This window comes from Chelon labrosus (assembly GCF_963514085.1).
Source record: "Chelon labrosus genome assembly, chromosome: 19".
Classification (NCBI taxonomy): Eukaryota; Metazoa; Chordata; class Actinopteri; order Mugiliformes; family Mugilidae; genus Chelon; species Chelon labrosus.
Window position 1 is genome coordinate 20,320,126 of NC_140352.1, and position 14,571 is coordinate 20,334,696.

The 14,571-nt window shown below is 45.5% G+C and overlaps 1 protein-coding gene across 1 annotated transcript in view; it reads right to left on the bottom strand.

Annotated features, from left to right (window-relative positions):
• Positions 1-1,163: 1,163 nt before the first annotated feature.
• The window catches only part of ankfn1b (ankyrin repeat and fibronectin type III domain containing 1b), a 97,301-nt gene continuing 83,893 nt past the window's right edge, over positions 1,164-14,571 (bottom strand). The window contains exons 7-22 of the mRNA XM_084567506.1: positions 13,225-13,422; positions 12,854-12,967; positions 12,515-12,612; positions 11,431-11,521; positions 9,116-9,223; positions 6,691-6,790; positions 6,330-6,462; positions 6,082-6,201; positions 5,758-5,973; positions 4,484-4,650; positions 4,214-4,364; positions 3,233-3,401; positions 2,906-3,072; positions 2,564-2,771; positions 1,716-2,440; positions 1,164-1,609 (exon numbers count right to left, since the gene is read on the bottom strand). Coding sequence (XP_084423632.1) covers positions 1,301-1,609; positions 1,716-2,440; positions 2,564-2,771; positions 2,906-3,072; positions 3,233-3,401; positions 4,214-4,364; positions 4,484-4,650; positions 5,758-5,973; positions 6,082-6,201; positions 6,330-6,462; positions 6,691-6,790; positions 9,116-9,223; positions 11,431-11,521; positions 12,515-12,612; positions 12,854-12,967; positions 13,225-13,422 — 3,074 coding nt within the window. The 3' untranslated portion in view covers positions 1,164-1,300. The remainder of the gene's footprint in view (positions 1,610-1,715; positions 2,441-2,563; positions 2,772-2,905; positions 3,073-3,232; positions 3,402-4,213; positions 4,365-4,483; positions 4,651-5,757; positions 5,974-6,081; positions 6,202-6,329; positions 6,463-6,690; positions 6,791-9,115; positions 9,224-11,430; positions 11,522-12,514; positions 12,613-12,853; positions 12,968-13,224; positions 13,423-14,571) is intronic.

Below are 14,571 nucleotides of genomic sequence, written 5' to 3' on the forward strand. Positions count from 1 at the left end.
CTTTAGTTAAGTTCTTCCATACCAAACGTATTCTGTAGTTTAGGAGACGGTTTGGGTTATGTCGTATTGTGTGTAACTCTGATTTGACATGCTGGACCTCTTAACAACTTGAGTCATCCCTTTCAGGGAAGAATCCTTCGGGGGACCCGGCTCTAGACTGAAGGGCACCGTTTTCCGGTGCATCTGGGAATACTACTGAACCAAACACAACAAAACACTGAACTGGTTAACTTTTAGCACAGCATGACTACAGTACTTTAAATGTACTCAGCACAAGTGTGGAAGGTTTACATGCTTTTCCCATCAATTAGAAAAAACAGAACGTAGAAAGTATTGCTTGTTTTTTTTTTCCCCCTCTGTTTTGAAAACCCAAATTAGCTGGTTTTATTTTGTGTCTCTTCACAAGATATGAGATGATCGTATCAGTCAGCTACACTATGATTACAACTACTATACAGAGTTGCAGAAGGGAGAAAAAGAGCACCAGAGAGTTAGTGCCAGGTTCTACAAGATGCAGCCGCCACCCTCCTCCTCGCCCTTTCTTTCTAACTCTCTATCATGCTCTCTATTCCTTGCTTGGCAGCTTGCTACCAGACAGTACAGTAGCCAAAAGCAGTTGAGTGACAGGCTGATGGGCCAAATCGCTGGGTCGACTGCGTCCCCAAGCGGAGACGCCAGCCACCTCTGTACTCCTCTCTTCCGTCCCGCATTCTGGGCCAAGTCCAGGGCCCACATCCTGGGAACATGGGGCCGGGCGGCTGCAGCCGACAGCTCTTTGGGAACGACACAATGAGAGAGTTCATAGGAAAAGCAGTGTCCGCGTGTGGCTGAGGAGGCCATGATGCTGCCCATGTCATTTTGGCAACGTGCATGGCCCGATGTGCTGGCGTCAATCATGCCAGAAGTCAAAGTGAAGCTCCATTAATCTCTCTCAGCATCCCGATCTTTTGCCCAATGATTTCTGGCAGCACAAAAAACGGGGTTCTCTTTGTTCCACTTTGTTATTGTTCATTTGGTGTCCATATGAGGGTCTCTGATGTTCATAAAAAAAGGTCCTACTTATGGGAGAACAGATTTCAGGGAAACAGATTCTCAGAGTGGCATTCAGATCACAAGAACGAAGCAGAAAATATGAGCTGCGGTTAAGCACGATATCACAACAGTGAGAGTGAAAAGAGTGAGTTCGGGAGCCTGTGGACAGAGTGACAGTTCCTCAACTGGAAAACACATTTATCAAAAGAGAATCTGAACACGACATCAGCTCTTTTCTTCTTTGCCCCTTCTTTGACTCTTGGAAGTGTCACACTGTGGTGGCCCGGCTGTGTTTGAGTGCTAGTGGTGAATACTCCTTAATGCGAACGCACAGCTTGCCCCTCAGCCAGGGGTTTTGGAGCTCCAGAGGACAGAAGTCATCCTGAAGCCACTTTTCTCTATTGTCCACCACCAGAACAAGGCCAAAGTGCTTAAACTGTTCAGGACTGTAGTAAACACATTGCTCCTGTTCGTCGCCGCCCCCGCTGCTACCCAGCATACGCCGAGACACAATGTTCATCTCCTGAACTACCAGCTGGACCATCTCCCGCGCTGATGTGCCTGGAGTTGCACAAAGCTGAAATACAGGGGGGAGAAGTTTAGCTTTTGTTGGCATGAGCACAAACAGAGCAACAGTTTCACTTTAAATTACTCCATGTCAAAATGTCAAAACATACCAATACCTTGACACTGGTCTCCTTGGGAAGGCCTGTATGATACTGAGGGTACACTCTGAGTGTGGCATGACAGCCTTTCCTGAGAGCAGCAGGTGATGGTGAAGAGAGTCTCTGGGTGCCGCTGTCCTCTGATAATGTACGCGCTGGTGGAAGCTGTGGTAGGCAGCGCTCAGCAGAACAACAGCGGTCCACTGATGAGGGCCGGTGCCATCTTCTCTGCGGTGAAGTGGAAGGGGAAGGGCAAGTGGTGTGGGAGTAAGGCTGGTGGTGGGCTGAGGTGGCGGAAGGGAACTCTAGACTGCTAGTTCTCACACAGAAGGCTTGTCTCTTCTCTGTGATGTGCAGCAGCTCGATCTGTCTGCTGGGCAGGATGAAGTCACTGTCAAATAGCTCCGGGGCCCGTCTCCGCCGATCTCCTCCACACCGACCACCTCCCCCTCCTCCACACCTCTCACCTTCCCTCCCGCGCTGCTGCTCTGACGCCTGCAGGACATCCGGGGTAGAATCCCTTAGAGCTCCACGCCCGCCCCCGCCGAGACACATCCCTCCTCCTGAACTGCTCCCATCACTTCGCAGGAAACCACGGGGTTCCATGGGTGCGGAGGATGAGAGAGGCGAAGGGGGCAGCAGGTCCAGCTCACGGGGGCTCTGGGCACGACTGGAGTCATAGTCGCTGTCAGTGGTGAGGAAGACTTCAGAGGAGCCTTCCTCATCAGATAGGCCGGCAAAATCTAAAGGATGTGACAAAAATGGAAAGAAATGGCAATAAAATACCCAAATATGAGAATTTACAGATGGGAAAATGTACATTTATAACCGTATCATATAACCACGGGATCAGACATGTTTCTGACCTGAATGCTTGTGGCAGGGTTCGGGTGAAGGCATCGGGGAGGGCATGAAGTCTGGCTGAGAGGAGGTGGAGAGAGGCTTGTCGGGCATCACTTCCTTGGAGAAATCGATAATCCAGCTTATAGAGATGCCTCCCGTTGGCTGCTTGTAGCGGGCATACTGCAAGGCATCCATAATCCACCTTGCATCCCGCCATACCTCCTCCATTTGCTGCCATTTAGATCAGACACACTGGATTATTTCAGTTCTAGATGCTTCAGCAGTGAGACATGTAACTAAATATTCCAGCTATGTCGCGTTTCATTTGTCCTTACAGCCTGGTCGAAGACAATTTATAGTCATACCTGTATGTGTTCCTGGACCTGCTGGTGTTTCTTCTTGGCAGCAAGGAGCTCGGCTTCAGAGAAGGCCTCCCGCAGTGCCTGCTGGGACATGAGGGACTCCAGCTCCAGCAAAGCGGACACCCTGCAGTACTGGCCAATGAAACTGGGGCAATAGGCATTAAAGTGAACTGTGAAAGAAAGGGAATAGGATAAAACAAAAGGGATATAAAACTATCTGCCAGTAAAGACAGAAACATATAGAGAAACAGCAGTTAGTGTCAGATATTTGCTTAATATAGCGCAGTACTGGATTATCGGATTGACTTGCCCAAAATTTGATATACTCACCGAGTTCAAAGATCTGCAAGGGGAGCGTGAGGAAGCCGGAGCGGGGGGAGTATGGGTTATTCTGACCAGGAGCTGTGCACACTTCATCTGAAGGTGGCAGAAGGAGCAGGAAGGACACTTTCTCACCGAACTCCAACACTTCTTGGCTATAGATACGGAAGTCCTGTGCCTAGACAAACAGAACCACAGACATCTTAGTTTATGTCTTTAAAGACCCTAAAGACATAGCATAATTCTAATACTAGACAGACTTTTATGTTCTAAAATGTCTTATTTTCAAGGCCACTTCTGCTTTTCTTTGATAAACAGTAGTGAGGAATGAATAACTGGCTGCACATAAAACATACAAAAGTCCCAGTTAAAGAGTTCTGATCTCAGACTGCCAGGCCACCATGAAGTCAGAAACATATCTTGAAAGTACAACCAGAGGCTCGATCTCCAATCGTAAGAAATATGTGTCTCCGTGGTTCTCTGAAATTAGGGGTTATTTCATATCACTAATACACTTTGGGCTCGTTTGCACAACAGTAGAGCAAAATGATCCCAGTCATAAAGCTATATTTTGCTTTTGGTGGTTTCCATCGCTGGAAAAAAACACATTTTCTTTCTGCATTGTGATAAAACTCCAATCTGCTGATATGTATAATAAAGTTCCTAGCTGTGTAACTTTTTGTAGTACATAGCAGCAGTAAAGTTATGTATGGTGCTTGTGTTGGAATAGTGGGTGGTACAAGTCAAATGGACAATGACTGCCATTGTGCAGGAATTCAGACCATGTTCTTTCAGAGAAATCATGTAGAATTAGTGGTCTAACCAGAACTGGCTCCATATCCATTGGAATTATTTCAAGAGCTTTGTGCTTTTGCTACTGTCTGACTTTGGAACTTGACTGTATACTTGTATCCACGGTATCAATCAAAATCAGTCATAGTAAGCAAAGTGTTGCACACAGTTTCAGCATGACCCTGATCTTGCTCCAACCTGATTGCCAGGGACGTTGATGTGAGCCATCAGGTCCTTGATGGCACTGCGCAGGTCCTGCAGGAGGCGGTGGGGAGCGCTCTGTACGTCGTGGTCCATTTCCAATGACTCCTCCAGAGAGCTGAGGGCCTGCAGCCACTGCCACTCCTCTCTAAAACACCACAGATATCTTTTAATTGCTTTGCCGGTTCATTTAGGTTGATGGGTGACCAACATGGACACGGTTTCAACCCACTGCATCACTTTAAGTGCAGCTTAAAGTGACCTCACCTTGACACATTGCTGTTGTCCCTTATTTTGGTGTGACAGAGTACGTTGGGGAGTTTCTGGGGTACCAATGCTCTTATCTGCTCCACCGATGTACACAATTTCAGGTAGCCCAAGTATAATCCTGGAGGCAAAAGCTTCCTGCTGCGCCTGTGATACGCCAGCTTCTCCTGGGAACAACAGGTGGACAGAGACTTAGTACGTACGGTAGCATTGACCTGGGTTGAAAGTGAGCCGATACTCATTCTAGTTTGCTCTCCACAATCATCCTCACATTCAGTCAAATAGGGTTGTTTTCATGCTTTGCTCTTCAGTCTAAAGTTGTTCTGACATGTTTAAAGTGGAAGCCGGCACTGCAAAATGGCCCATCAGCACATTTTTGTGCATTTCATCATACAATTTGTTCGGAACTGGCCACAAAACAAATATTTCAGTGAACTGTGGTTTTGCCAAAGGGAGTCTCCACCATTGTTTTGGAACCACAGAGCCAAACCAATGTACACTGGAGACAAAGCAGCATTGCAACAATGGTATCAGGTTTACTGGGCTATTTAGACAAAAATCAACTGGTGGTTTAGTTTCAGAATATTTCTTCTTTTTTTTTTTTTTTTTTTAACAAAACACACACACGGATAAGGTTGCGTACAATAAATAAAAACAGTGACTAAATTATTAGCATTGCATCCAAAATGCTGAAATTCAAATGGTCAAACCGCTAATGCCCAAATAAACTGCCGTAAAAGAAAAGTAACACGCTCAACGTTCATGCTGAGGTGGCATCCAGTGTTTGAGCTGAAATCTTAATTGATCTGATGCATAGTCTGTTCGGTGTGTCCTCGCAAAGAAGGTGACAAATGAAAGAGTAGTGTCATGATGATTAATGTTTGCCTAAATAAAGAGTGTCTGCACAAGCAGCACTTGTAAGTGGAAACACATTTCAATTTACAGTCCTATTGTTCCAGCCACAGAGTCTCATGTTTTTCATGTCCTGTTTGGTTTTCTGTGAATGAGAGTTTTGAAAACATTACAGCAATTTCAATAAATATTTAGGGACATCTAGTTGTTGACAAAGTCCCTTACACTACACTCTTTAATCTGGGCAAATCTGTGGGTAATGAAAAATGCCAGGAATGAGCCCGACTGACCGACAAAAGCTGCTGACAGAATTCCTGCCTGCCGTGGAAGCACTCTGTCTCCAAAACAAAATGCAAAAATAACCATTTTTCCGAAACCGATGTAACTTCCTGTCATTGCCCATTTATTCTTGTAAGACTCACATGGAGCGTAATGAGGAGCATGTCCAAAGCAGTGGGCTCTTCAGGCGACGAGATGGACTTCCGCTGGAGCTGTAGTTTACAAAGCTGCGTCCAGCGTACCCCATCCAGGTTGGGAGAGGCATTCATGTCCTTCAGGAGCACCAGCAGGGCGTTTCCATGCTTGTCTTTAATTGGCTCAAAATAAACCTGGCCAAGGTCCTGGGTTCCCAGCGTTCCCTAATGAAAGTCATCAGATAATATTAACACTGTTGTGACGCTGTTCAGGAGCTGGATGGAAGAAAGAAGACTCCAGACTGAGGTTGACATGAGTTTTATGATACAAACCTGTAGATGTGAGACAGCCTGCAGCATCTTGAGGCGCGTCTGCAGGGTACAGGAACAAGACGACTGGGATGGACCGAGACACTGCTGCAGCCAGGAAATCTCCTCCCATAGATAGGACACCTGGACGGGATTCATACATACAACAGTGTCTTTGTTTTATTTTCAAACGGGTCAAGGTCAGTATTGAACAATTTAATACTATTTATGTAAATTATTTAAAAAAAAATAAAAAAATCCAACCTGTTTACCTTTGTAAACCATAGAAAGTCCTGCATGAGTGAACTGGAGTAGGAATCTTCAATCTCCACGATGGGAATCTGGTCCTCTGGTGTGACCAACACGTTGTCATCTCTGTAGAATATGGACGTCAAATAGAGACCTCTGGAAAGTAAAGCAGAAATAGTACATGTGTTAGGTTTATTTATTACAGCCCTGACAGGTCATAATATGAAAATAAATACACATAATGATGAGAATGGGACGTAAAAGCTTTCAGCTGGCACGAAATCTCTGACACACTCGCACAACATAAAACCAAAACATCTGTGATATTCAATCTAGACATTAGCTCCCTTTTACACCACACTTCATAAACAAGTGCACATGTACCTTTTCAAGCTTTTGACAAATTTGCTGGTGGGCTGAAAGAGGTGGCGCAGGCTTTTGGACACTGAGTGCTTCCTGCCTTGTGCTGGAGCTTTGCACTGTTCTGTGTGAAAAGAGACATGACTGTGTTAATCCCACAGCAACAGAGTTAGATTACTTGAATGAATATGATGATACCCTGATGCTAAACACGAGTGTGCTTAAAATCATTATTAGACATGGTGCTGACTGGTTGTCACGTTTCCCTGCTAAATGAATGCCTGATTCTGTCCTGACTGACTCTAGAAATATTTCAGTCGGTGTCAGGCCGTTGCCTAACTGACAACAAACCTGACACGTTCAACAACATGGTTGGAATGGAATGTTTTTTGACATTTCATGCTGTCCAGTGGCGCGGCACCATTTGACAGTCATGCAGGCAGCCAACGGCAGACTATGGGCCTAGAGGGAACCACTAGCTCTCAAGTCCCAGAGGGCCACTAACTGTGTGGATGTGTGTGTGTGTGTGTTTACCTGTGCATACTATAGCTGCTGGAGCATGGCATGCCTTGAGCTACAGCCGTATGCATGGAGCCATGGAGCTGTAGTAATTTGTGTGTGTACGTCTGTGTGTGTCTTAACCCTTTGCCACTCACTGACAGGGAGGTCAGTTAAGTCTGTGGGGACATGTTTATTTTTAGTGGGCCAGGAGGGGGTTGGAGGCGAGAGAGGGAGGTGCGCGCGTGTATATAAATGTATGTGTGTGTTTGTGTGGGTACTTGTTGGTGAGATAACGCACCTCCCAACTCATTAGAAACCCTGAGTCCCAAAACCCCTTCACAGATTCCCTCCCCTCCCCTCCCAGGTGATCTTACTCTAGCCCTCGGCCACTTAAAGTCAATAAATCCCCCCATTTAAGGCCCGAAAAGAACTAATTTTCTCTTCAGGTGGACGAGTCGAGGTGGAGTAAGAAGAAAAAACAGCACCCTTCGACCCCTCTCACCTCCCCAAATTTCTCTCCACTCGCGACTCTGTTCAGCCCCAGTCCTCCTGGCCTCAGTCCCTGTTTGACACTGAGTAAGACAGACAAGTAGGGCCGATTGCTGGGGTGCCTGTGTTAGTCAAGGCCTCTTTCACAGTTTAATTAATAGTGTTTGGACAAGAGGGAGAAGGTGGTGTGGGCTATAAGCTGGGCTGCGATGGGGGGTGCGTACATGGACATGTAGGAGAGAGTTGAAAGCGAGAGCATGTACTTGGAATATTTGCGTCTGTTCATGTACATGTGTATCTGCGTGTGAGCCTGTCTATCTTTACGCGCGTGTGCGTTTATCTGTGGACAGCAGACAGGACGACTGGTGGGCTGCGGGGGGCGAGGGGGGGGGGCGGCAGTAGTCAGTGTTAATTTATGCCCTCCCCAGACTCCAGCTCGGGACTTGTCTCTTACAGGAATAACAAACATGACCCCGGGACACGCCACCTCGACTACCGTGCCTGAACTCTCAAGCTCAATCAGTCGCCGTCTGACGAACCAAGAGCCACTCAATACTGACTATTATATTGCATCTCGTCCTGTTGCAAATATGGTCTGGCCACAGTGGACAATAGTAAGTGGACGAGTGTGTTTGGGCGTGTGGGTGTGAGAGAAAAAGAGAGACAACTTGCTCAATGCTAAATGCAGTTTGCTGTCATGTAAAAAAGTCAGTGTGGACAGGTTTTGACACTTATGGGACCAGCTTACAGCCAGCAGTGTTTGGGGATATAAACAGCTTGAGTGTGAGAGGGGTTGATCTGCATTTTGTCACAGAGAGAGAGGTATTCAGCCGAGGAAGGGCTGAGTCATGGAAAGACTCATAAGGGGGTGGGGGGGTTGTTGAGGCAGAGGGGAGGGTATTATTTTTGAGGTGGCATGCCATCTTAGTGTGTACGGCCCCTGAAGTACTTGTCGTGCCTGAGATTGTAAAGTGTCTGTCAAGGTGAGATGAAACACAGCAATCGGTCAGACGTGTTACACCTGCAAACTGATCCGTCCATTTCAGTTTTTGTTTGCACCAAGAATATTTCTGCAACATGAACTAGACTAGGCTATTAAAAAAAAAAAAAAAGCAGTTCTGTTTGTTTAAAATGTGACGGGTGTAGTAAAAATGACAGAAGCTCAGGTTAATGTCAGAGGCTCACGCTTCCTCAACTGATACCTGTACTAAAAACTGATCTTAAGGTTAGGGTCAAGTGTATTTGTAGTCATCAAGTTGTTATTTTAAACCACAGTTTAACACACCAAGTGTAACATGTGCTCATGTAGTTCAATGAGTACAGCAAGTCACTATCACTTCCAGGTTTATGGGTTTGAGTTTCACTTGGGGTCAACCATGCAAATAGTTAAAGCTCTCGTATTACTGTCCAGTCTTTTGGGTAAACACGCCCATCAAATCGATCAAGAAGTTGTTGATACCATGGCAGACACAGTGGCGGTGAGCTTCTTTTATCTGCCCCAGGAGCTGGTCGAGAGCCTCCTTCTGGCCTCTCTGACGTGGAGCGCGGTTATCGATATCCCTCCAACCTGCAGTCAGATGCAAGAAAGAAAAATTGTTATGTTCTGGATTTACATACTCTCTAGGTAGGTCTCCTCAGCTAAATGGAAGGAGCTGGTTGGTGCATCACATTGGTCCACACCGAAATATTTCAGCTGCTATTTGATGGATTGTCGAGAAAATTGTAATGACATTTATGGTTCCCAGGTCAGAATTGTTTTTTTTTTTCCAATACATGGCTTAGATTACAGATTTAAGCTCATGTTTTGTGTTAAGTGCTAAGTGCTATGTTACACTGACTTATACCAAGGAATAGTGCCTCTTTTATTCCTAAAGAAAGCCCCTGTTTCAGCAGCACATAACTTGGGTTGATCGGGTACTGGGAATGCCAAACTAGCGTCTTCCTATATCTAGATAAAGAGCCATAGTTGGTGGAGATGATGCTTAAAGGTGTTGGAAGAAAATTGGGTACGATAAACTGGGAGAAGCGGAACCACACACTATGGGTCTTTAGCTAGGTATAAGAAGCAGATTCTTAGGTTGACTTTTGGTTGATGGCACGAATATGGAAAATAAAAGGCTGCAAGACAGTTGCCAAGCTGGCCTTCTTGTTATCCGACTGGTAAAGAATATTAGTTAGCTTGCCATGTCTTGCATTATTGACTAGTTTCTGCCAAGTCAGTACATTTCAGCAGAGGTTGGGAGTCTAGGTTATATCTGATAGCGACCCAAAAACTCCTGACTTGGTCGTATTCCCGAGGCTACCAATAGTAGGTAAGCCTGACACACAACTTAGCAAACAGTACTAGAGTACTATAATCTGATAGACAGAGCCACTGAGCACCACTGCTACTGGACACCTTGGACATATCTGGGCTCAGAACTCAAGCATGCACTTGTATACAGAGAGATTCAAACTCTGGTAAGTTGACACAACTCATATTGCACTACACCTCCAAAAGCAAAAAAGTGATTGTATTTTATTGTATTCCTCTATCTTTGTGTTTATCTTTATAAGTTACCATGTTCTTCTTTCACACTTATATTAAAATTCAATTTAATTAACTGTACCATAAACACACACTTCGCCTTCCCTCCTCATAGGTGATAGCACCGGAGGATGTGTCAGCGATAACCCACCCCCCTACCACCATCACCTCCTCTCCTCTCCTGCTTCCCTACCCCCACTCCCTCTCCTGGAGCCCCCCGGAGGGCGCGTGGGGCTGAAACACGGTGAGCTCTATTCCCGGAAAGGTGCCTGTCCCGACAAGACAAGCGGGCCCTTTAATGGGCGTCCACGGCCCGGTATAAGGCCCCCACTGTTGGGGACGTGCCGCGCGCTACAGCACAGACATGCAAATATTTCCAGTGGTAGGCCCAAATGGAAAACACAAACACGCAACATCGAAATTAGCTCGGAGAGAGGGCAGGAGGGAGGGAGGGCAGGAGGGAGGGAGGTGGGATAGTAGAAAAAAAAAGAGAGGGGAAGCCTAGTTTTTCTAAAAAATGAAGACACGCATACACAAGCACGCTGGCTGAAAAACAGTGTGCGCTGATGAGGACAAACATGTTCATGTGTTGCCCAGATGTGCCATGAGTGTGCCAACACTCCCACAATGATAGTACCTGGGTTCACTCTCTTACAGTAGGTGTACCAACTTTAAAGACTGCATGTGCTTCACACAAACAGCAGATAGATAGATAGATAGATAGATAGATAGATAGATAGAAGGAAAGGGAGAAAGAGGATCAGAGCTGTAGTGGTCAACACCTCAGCTGTTGCACATGACTTCACGGTTAATTTCTTGGCTGAACCCAGGAAGCTTCTTCTGCCAGGGGGGGCCATCCTGAGGCTATGGTTACATTCACTGACATCCGCAGTGGGGGTCCCAAAGCCCACCTGACCACCTGACCACCTGGCCGAGTTTTCACCCCTCCAAAGCATTTAAACCAACGTCACAATGACATTGGAGTAACCAAATCAATTGAGTGAAATGAACCAATGTCCACGTGGTCGTACGTAAGCGGCAGCTATGACAATTGCTTCATCCATGCAGGACACACACACACACACACACACACTTTACGTCCGGTGTGAAAACTATTTTGCAGTGGTGTTAATTTAATGAGGCCAGCCAAAACCCTTCAGGGGTTGTTTGGAACTGTTATAAATTTCTTTATGTTTTGCTTCATGTAACGTTCAGGCACACGCATTTAACCCACTATGGAGACTTACTGGAAGGTGCAGAGCAGACTGGGGTGGAAACTTGTGGAGGCCCCCATCCCTTCATGTTGTAGGCGGACACCTGTACGTAGTAATAGGTCCCCTGGAAAGACAGGAGACGTGAGAGTTAGGGTGCAATTTAGATGTAGGCACTATGACTAAAAGAAAAGTGTCTTTGTAAATGCACATATGCATAAAACCTTTTATGAACATGTGTAGGAGGGTGAAGTGGACTCGAAACTCTGTCTGTCTCTGTGCTCAATGTGCAGACAGCAAGCCTCTGTCTCTCCTTTCTCAGCCAGATCAATCAAACCAGCCGCCAACACTTTCTGGCCTCGCCTTGACCCCTGTCTTGTGACAGGAGTGAGCCTTGGCTGGTAGCAGGGGTCTTAAATGGGGGAAGGGGTTTCTCTCACATGATAACAAACAACCAGTGGAGTGTCCATTTGTCTACATGCCCGCTTTAAAATGCCAAACATAAATCAGGTGGCAGGCTACCAAGCTGCTCTTTTAATTATTCTGGAGGCTGTCTTGCAACTGTTGCTTATGAAGGGTCAGGAGCCAAGACTTTCAACAAATAGCAAATAAACTGTGTTTTCCAATTGTGTTTGGAGCCGGGTCATAAGTCTCTCACAGCAGTCGTTTGGGATTGATGGTGGCTAAACCTTGTGTGTGGAGTTCGATGTAATAAAGAAGAGTCACTTGGGAGATGCTTTTAAATATCAAATGTTTCAAGCTTGTGTGTAAATAATATGTGGGAGAACAGCCTCGAAATGTTTTATCGGTCAGCGCCAACAGATGGAGAAGCTACAGCTTAGAGTTTTTTTGTTATCCATGAGCTACCATATAAAGCTTGATCGCCTCTGTTTTAATCTGGCAGTAGGAAGGAAATACGACATTTGCTGTGGAAGGGTGTTGGAGAGAAGATAAGTACATGGACGCAAGTCTGATCCAAAAATGGCTCAAAGTCACATTTACTGCTGTACAAAAGGAAATAAAAGAGCTTTCCTGATTTATATTGACTGTTTAAAATAAACCACTGATTCAATAGTTCAGACAGTGAAAAGATGTGGCGGAGAAAAAGATTCTAACTTACAGAAGTGAGTCCAATGATGTTGCACTGTAGTTGATTGGTGTCATCCACTACCATCTCACCCAGCAGAGGACTGAATGAAGGAGAACTGCTCCAACTCACTTCATCCACACACACACACACACACACACACACAAACATTTTTAATTCAATTAACAAAAGATATACATCAATCTTATTCATGTTAATCAGAGAAATAAATATGAGACTTCCAACATTTTAGTATGATAAAATGTGAACTGCCTTCATTGCATTAAATTCACAAACTCTACATGTTGTAAGACATGCAGTATTAGAGTGTTTTGTTCCGAATGAGAAGGTAGGTCGGGTGTGACGGCTGACCTTTGTACTTGGTAACCACAGCAGAGTTCACACAGAGAGGCTCCTGGAAGTCAACTTTGAGACTGGTGCTGCTGCTGACAGAGAGGCGAACCACACTAGGAGTATCTGGAGGATCTGGGTGGGCAAAGAAACAGATGGAGGCTCAAGTACATAAACAGGTAACAACAAGCGTGCTAAGATTCTACACAACATGTTGCAACTCTTATGGTGGAGTGAGAACACACAGTCATCAACAATGCACTCATCAGTTTGAGAAGTGGTTTTAAAAAGGAGTCAAATAGTGGGCGCTGGTGAAATTAAAGCAAATTACACACAGAATCTGGGCAGCTTCCATCAGCTGTGAGAGAACTCTTTTGAAAAGACATTCTTACTAGCATGTTCAAAGCCTGTCTGCATGCGTCGGAAGAGTCGGAGCCTCCACTCCCAGGCTTTTAGCTGCCTCTCCCGGTCGGATCCCTCTCGCTCGCCGGGACCTTCGTTCCGCACCTGGGCCTGAAGCTCCAGTACCCGCTGCTCAGCCTCCTGCACTAAGGTGGCCAAATGCATTGCTCGGCCCTCCAGGCTCACAACTAAGAACGACACAGGAGATGTAGTGAGAGAGTCAAAGTATGCATTCAGTAGAAGAGTTTTATCTACTCTAGGTACATGTTCATGAGAACTATTTTGACAGAGTTGGTGCAACTTATACAGCAGTAAAAGTTCTTTACTACTATCTCACTTAATTTAACTTTTATCAAGTGCGTTAAGAACTCTCATACTAATATGGCAAGAAACCCATTGCCTGCGATGTTGTAAATGGCTTTCGCAGGCTATTCTTTTTAATGTCTTTGTTTGCCAAAATACTGCGGCAGATTCCTCAATAAACTTCATTTAATGTAACTAAGCAGCCTCTCTTTAGGGATGACATCACCCAGAAAATGACACAGAAAATGGGGCAATGAAAGTGAGAGGGGTGAGGGAGGGAGGAGTATTCTTCATATGCGGTTATAAGGGAGCACAAAATGGTGGGAACGTGCATAGGCTTCGTTTTAAACTGCCATTGTAAAAACTATTTTTCTGCAAAACTCGTGGAAAACTCTGCATAACGGATCTATTTATATAATGCACCACAGCCCCGTACAGCCATCAGAAGAATGTTTTTTCTCAAAGGGGGTAGGGTGTTACTAAAACACTGTGAACAATGATGTTTAAAGCACCACTACAGTAGATGAGATGTAACACCCAATGAAAATATTCAAACCATAGCCGCGCGGTCGGTGATAGTGATTTGTGGCGGCGTAACATAACACAGAGACCAAAGAGGTTCAATCGCTCCAATTGCGAATGCATACAGATCATTGTAAATAAAAGTATGTAACAGGTAATGTCAAGCTGTTCAGGTCACAAAGGACAGTAGAATACTGTACTCCTTCTTTGGTGGCTGGTCATTTCTTGGCGTGTTTGGGACTGGTGTGTGTCTGTGTTTAGTCTGTGTGGTCTGTGTTTGTTCATTGTAGATTCCACTGTTGAGCGTTAGATTCCACTGTTGACAGTAAGTTTAAAGCTCCGTGTCAAAATGTCCATCTGGGTGTTTAATTCTGCGGCTCCCTCTGTGTCTCCACAGCGGCTGCGAGCTTCTCTTTGAATATGAGCGTCTCTTCTGGGTGTCAGTTTTGTTGTTGTTTTCAGCCGCTTGTGCAAAGACGTAAAGGCGGTTGGTCACTTTTGAAGGGGATTAG